At 63.1% G+C, this 6,181-nt stretch overlaps 1 protein-coding gene across 1 annotated transcript; it reads left to right on the top strand.

The window, feature by feature from the left end:
- TMEM59L (transmembrane protein 59 like) lies at window positions 1-6,181 on the top strand. The gene is made up of 8 exons (XM_034070627.1): window positions 1-167; window positions 1,235-1,340; window positions 1,567-1,661; window positions 3,681-3,827; window positions 3,924-4,023; window positions 4,301-4,412; window positions 4,532-4,649; window positions 4,880-6,181. Exons 1-8 carry the CDS (start codon window positions 18-20, stop codon window positions 5,039-5,041), a joined length of 990 nt encoding a protein of 329 aa, XP_033926518.1. The 5' UTR covers window positions 1-17; the 3' UTR covers window positions 5,042-6,181.

Here is a 6,181-nt window from a genome sequence, read left to right as displayed (position 1 = left end):
TCCGCTCCGCGCCCGCCATGGCCGCCCGCAGCCCCCGGGCCCTGCTCGCCCTCGGCCTGGCCCTGGCGGCCGCCGCCGGTGCCACGGACCCGTTCTCGCCCCAGCTGGGAGACACCTCCGGGTGCCGCGGGCAGTGCGGCCGCAGCCTCCAGCGCAGGGCCGATGCCGTGAGTCACCGGGCACGGGGGTACCGGGAGCACCGGGGGGGGCACCGGGAGCGTGGGGGGTACCGGGAGCATGGGGGGCACCGGGAGCATCATCAGCATCGGGAGCACCGGGAGCAGCGGCGGCACCAGGGGGTACCGGGAGCATCACGGGGGTGGCAGCAGCAGGGGCACCAAAAAGGGAGGGGGACGGACCGGGAGCGCCGGGGGCACATGGGGGGGAGCAGGAGCACGAGGGGCACCCACCCGGTACCGGCATCGCCACCGTCACACGGCCCCACAGCGGCCGCCCCACGGGCAGCACCGTGGGGGCAATGGGAGCACCACGGGAGCCCCGGTTTGCAGCACAGCTTGGGGGGGGCCGCGGTGGTTTCACCCCCCCCAGCTTTGGGTCGGTGCAGAGTCCGGGTGCCCTCAGTGCCTGCCCCGGGATGCGGGTGTCACCCGTGGGGGGCACAGTCCGAGCAGTGGGGATCGGGATGGAGCCGAGCGCCGGTTCCTGGGCATGGAGCATCCCACAAAGCCCCGGATCGGAGCTGCCGTGGCCGTGCCACGCTGGGGGCCGTGTGGTGGTGCCTTGGCTGGACCCCCCCCCGAGCCCTGCTGCCTCCCCACTGTTCTCCCCCATCTGGGCTGGAGCTGCCGCTTGTGCCAGCGCCGGCCTTGCCCATGCTCCCACAGCAGGGACACCCCAAACCTGCACCCGTGGAGGTGCATTGATCCCCCCATGTACCCCCCCATTGTGCTCCCAGCACCCACAGTTCATGCACCCCCCCCCCCCCAGTCTATGCTGGAGCCCAGACAGTGCCAAGCACCCCAGCAAGAGAAGGGGGAATCTGCCACATCCTCAGTGGGGCTACAGACCTCACCACTGGGTGCAAACTGTGGGGTGAAGGCAGCTCTGCCCCCCCCCCCCCGGGGGTGCCATCCCCCCAGGTTTGGGGTGCCAGCCCCCACCATGGACCTGCATGGGGGTGGCACTGCCTTGTGCCCCCAAACTGCGTGTGTGGGGGCTGCGGGGGGGGGGTCCTGGTGCCAGCTCCACGCTGTCCTCCTCCTCCTCACCGCAGGATGCTGTTCTCAACGCCTGTTACCGGGGCTGCCGGCTGTTCTCCATCTGTCACTTCGTGGATGCGAGTGCAGAGCTGAACACAACCAGAGCCGAGTGTGAGGCAGGTGAGGAGCTGGTGCCCGTGCGGCCTCCGCACCCCAACACCCTCCTGGGGGGTCCCCCACGTTCCACTTCCCACCCTCCCGAGCATCCTGCCCCACGCTGTGCCCCACGGCCGCATCCGGACCCTGCTGCAAACCAAGCTGGGTGCACAGTTACACCCAGAGCATGAACTGGGACGGGCTGGGGAGTACTGGGGTGCTCATCCTGACCCCCCCTCCTGCCTCGCAGCCTGCACTGAGGCCTACAGCAGCGCAGAGGAGCAGTTTGGCTGCGTGACCGGGTGCCGCAAGCAGCTGCCCGAGGTGGAGAACAGGAAGGAGAAGGTGAGGGCCGGGGAGATGGGGAGATCCCATTCACCCCCTTAACCCACCCAACCTGGCCCTGGTGCCACTAAGCCCTGTCTTTGCATGTGGCTTCTTCCCCAAAGGGTCTGAGGGTAAGAGGTGGCAGGGGCTGGATGTAACAGCATCCATCCATCCATGCATCCATCCATCATATATCCATCCCTCATCCATTCATCCATTCATCCGTGCATCCATCCATCCATTCATCCATTCATCCATCCATCATATATCCATCCCTCATCCACTCATCATCCATCCATCCTCCATCCATCCATTCATCCATCCATCATATATCCATCCCTCACCCATTCATCCATCCATCCATCCATCCATCCACCATCCATCCATCCATCCTCCATCCATCCATCCTCCATCCATCCTCCATCCATCCATCCATCCATCCATCCATCCATCCATCCATCCACCATCCATCCACCATCCATCCATCCTCCATCCATCCATCCATCCATCCATCCATCCACCATCCATCCATCCTCCATCCATCCATCCATCCATCCATCCATCCATCCATCCACCATCCATCCACCATCCATCCACCCACCCACCCACCCATCCAAACATCCAAATTCCCATCTGGAGATGTTCTGACGGTGACTGTTGCAGGTTCCCCAGTTTCACTGTTACCCTCTGCAGTTGGCAACACTTTTCCCTCCTACATTTCATCACTTCAGCCTTTACCCCATTAATGGGATCAGACCCTGGCCTGGGGAGGAGGCTTCGGCTCCATGCACGTGCAGATGAAGATCCATTTGCGCTGTAGAACTCCCTTTGAGAACCCCCTTTGCAGCCTGTTCCCCAGTGTGTGACCCCATTCCCAGCCCCTCTCCAAGGCTGGGATGAGCACCGCGGGGCCGCCAGCTGATGGACAGGCCTGGCCACCCCTTCACCCACCCCAGAGCAGTTCTCCTGCGGGTTCCCATCCAAGCAGCAAAGCAGATTTAAGCAGAATAATTAGATACAGAATCTGACCTATTTATTTCCTGTTTGCTGCTCTGACCGTGCAAGAGGCTGTCGGAAAATGTTGGGAGCCAGAGGCCGGGAGCAGCCAAGCGGATTCCAGCAGGGATGCTTTAAATATAACGGCCGCGACGGCCAAGAATCCAGGGCACCAGAGGCTGCCAGGGGAGGAACGGCCACGGCTGCTCCTGCCTCGTGGTTAAAGAGCTGGTGCATGCACAGGGATGGGGGTGGTTGTGGGGACACATCCTGGGCATCCCCTGTGCTGAGCCCCAGCTGGGAGCAGTTGTTGGGGTGGGTGTTGGCACTGTGGGGGTGATGGTTGGTGCCATGGTGGGTGATGGTTGGTGGCATAGTGGGTGATGGTTGGCACCATGGTGGGTGATGGTTGGTGCCATGGTGGGTGATGGTTGGCACTGTGGTGGGTGATGGTTGGTGCCATGGTGGGTGATGGTTGGTGCCATGGTGGGTGATGGTTGGCGCCATAGTGGGTGATGGTTGGCACTGTGGTGAGTGATGGTTGGTGCCATGGTGGGTGATGGTTGGTGCCATGGTGGGTGATGGTTGGTGCCATAGTGGGTGATGGTTGGTGCCATGGTGGGTGATGGTTGGTGCCATGGTGGGTGATGGTTGGCACTGTGGTGGGTGATGGTTGGCACCATGGTGGGTGATGGTTGGCACTGTGGTGGGTGATGGTTGGTGCCATGGTGGGTGATGGTTGGCGCCATGGTGGGTGATGGTTGGTGCCATAGTGGGTGATGGTTGGTGCCATGGTGGGTGATGGTTGGCACTGTGGTGAGTGATGGTTGGTGCCATGGTGGGTGATGGTTGGCGCCATGGTGGGTGATGGTTGGCGCCATAGTGGGTGATGGTTGGTGCCATGGTGGGTGATGGTTGGCAGCATGGTGGGTGATGGTTGGCGCCATGGTGGGTGATGGTTGGCACTGTGGTGAGTGATGGTTGGCACCATGGTGGGTGATGAGGGGATGGTGGTGACCCGATGCCCTTGCTCCTCTGCAGAGCCTGGAGCTGAAGGTGCCATCGTTCTCCATGTTCGATCTGGTCTCCACCTTCTGCAACGACATCGTCAGCTCTGCCCAGAGCTTCATCTCCTCCACTTGGACCTTCTACCTGCAGGCAGACGATGGCAAAGTTGTGGTGTTCCAGGTGGGGGGGTCCCTGTGCTCCCTCTCTGATGGCTGTGAGCGGGGTGGGGACCCCGTTGCTCACGGCTTTCTCCCTCTTGCCCTGCTGACCCACCAGTCCCAGCCTGAGATGGAGTATCCAGTCCTTGCGGTGCCGGAGACCCAGCCAGCGCAGCCAGGACCAGGACCCGGTCCCCATGTCCCCCAGCACCACACAGGTTTGGGGGGTCAGGAGCCTCCAACCCCTTCTGTCTCTCATCCCATTTCTCCAGAGCTGAACAAATCACCCCCTTCCCAGGTCCGGTTACATTCCCATTCCCATGCAGGGCCGTGAGCCTGGATGTGGGACCCACTCCAAGAAGCTGCTGGGATCCTCTGTGGGCAGAGGGTTCCCGGGGGGAGAGGGGACCACTGGCACCCCTGCATCACCCCATGGGGAGCCGGGCAGGGCGCCCACAGTGGGTGCTGGGCTCAGCATCGCCTCTGCCCCACCAGGCCCCCGGGGGAAGGGGGAGAAGCCCCCGGTGAAGGAGCCAAGGGGCAAAGCCAAGGGGCAGCACCCGGAGCCGCCGGCACCGGAGCATGACTTCCTGGGCTGCATGTCCAAGTAAGTGCAGTGGGTTGTGGGATGTGCTGCAATGGGACCCCCCCCCACCCCAATTCCCACCCTGTGCCCTGCCATAAACTGGTCTCTCCTCTTTGGCGGGGGGTGGTGGGGTGCTACAGGCGCTCGGGCCTTCCTCGCTGGATCCTGGCCGCCTGCCTCTTCCTCTCCATCATGGTGATGCTGTGGTTGAGCTGTGCCAGTCTGGTGACTGCCCCCGAGCAGCACGTCAAGACGCAGGTATATGGGGTGAGGGGTGCTCACTCTATGGGGGTCCCCAACACCCCAGGTCTCCCCATCATGGCTGGGTGAGCTTTGTGGGGCTGAGATGTGGCCATACAGAGTGTGTGGTCCCGAGCCATGGTGCTGGGCTCACCGGCACATCCATGCCCTGTGGTACTTCTCCAACCAGCCCCATGGTGTCCCTGGGCTGCTCCAGGGCTGCACAGTTCCCTCTTCCTGTCTTCCAGCCTCTGAGCATCAATGGGGACAAGGAGTACCTGGAGGACCTGGATGGCCCCAGCGCCTTCCCCCTGCCGCCTGTCATTGCCGTCACCCTCTGCCCCGAACACGGTGGGGAGGATGCGGGGCCACTGCCCCTCAAAGTCGACCTGGACAAGACCATCCTGTAGTGCTCCCCTTCCCATCCCCTCTGTCACCATCCCCATGGCATCATCCCAGGTCCTGCTCCACTGCCCCATGTCCCAGCTCCTGGAGGAGCATCTCTGGCTCTGGCACAGGGAGAACCTGGCTCGGTCCCACTCTCATCCCCAGGGATGGCCACTGGGAGCCAGGCGGTGGCTTTGCCTGCTCCATAGATGTGCTGTTGGCTGGAATCATCCTGGTTTCCAGCACTCGGGAGCCAGGAGCGGAGCTGCCGGAGCAGGGGAACCCATTCCCATAGCGGGGAGGTCTGAGCCCTCCCGACCGGAGCCCCCCGGGCCCCGCATCCCTCCGGGCACGGGTCCAGCGCTGGGTAGGATGGAGCCGGCTGCGGTGGGGGATGGAGAGTGTCTGCATCGCTCTGGGCTTTGGCTCCCCACATATCCCCAGCCTCCCACCTCCGGCTCCGAGCCCTGGGAGCTCCGGAGCCGATTGCCTCGGGAGCCGGAACGTGGCGAATGGATTTGGTGTTGGCAGCCGGCGAGAGGAGCGGATCCTGCTGCATCCGTGCCCATGCGAGGACCCAGCCGGCCCCTTCCAGGGCTGTGGAGGGGCCCTGCCATGGCTCCTTCCCCCTCCCTGCTCCATGATGTCTTTGGGCCCATGGGTTGATGGTGGGACCAGGCAGTGTTCCCCTTGGTGGGAGCTGCTGGGATGCCTCTGCCTGGGCTCCCCAATCCTGCTTGGTGCGGAGCTGTAGCTGATGGCAGGACCCAGCAGCAGCCAGTGACCAGGACCCTGGGCTCACAGCCCTGGAGGCAAGGGCCCATCCCTAGGGTCTCCCAGCCAGTGTGAGCCAGGGCATCTCCCCATCTCCCCACCATTCTCCATCACTTGACTTTGTGCATCATTTCATGGCTTGATCTGCACTGGCATGTGGTTCACTGCCCCTGGCGCCCTGTGCCCGGTGGTCCCTGACATCCCCACATCACCTAACACATCTGTACAGATTAACTTATTGTGACCCCCTCCCTGGGTTTTTAGGCTCTTTCCATGTGCTGGCTGCTCCCCGTGCTCTCGGGGGTGCTGTGGTGTGGTGGGGCAGGGGGTTCTTATCCCCATCCCACCACTGTTGTGCTGCTCCGTGTCACTTCTACCCGTGCGACATA

Source organism: Melopsittacus undulatus, chromosome 19 (genome assembly GCF_012275295.1).
Source record: "Melopsittacus undulatus isolate bMelUnd1 chromosome 19, bMelUnd1.mat.Z, whole genome shotgun sequence".
NCBI lineage: Eukaryota > Metazoa > Chordata > Aves > Psittaciformes > Psittaculidae > Melopsittacus > Melopsittacus undulatus.
Note: the sequence above shows the minus strand (reverse complement) of the source record. Positions and strands in the feature narration are given on the sequence as shown.

Bases quoted from the DNA above. Each gene is read 5' to 3' on its own strand.
- TMEM59L (XM_034070627.1), top strand. From the start codon at position 18: ATGGCCGCCCGCAGCCCCCGGGCCCTGCTCGCCCTCGGCCTGGCCCTG. The intron at 1,341-1,566 runs GTGAGGAGCTGG...CCTGCCTCGCAG, and splicing joins CAGAGCCGAGTGTGAGGCAG to CCTGCACTGAGGCCTACAGC. The intron at 4,413-4,531 runs GTAAGTGCAGTG...GGGGTGCTACAG, and splicing joins TTCCTGGGCTGCATGTCCAA to GCGCTCGGGCCTTCCTCGCT.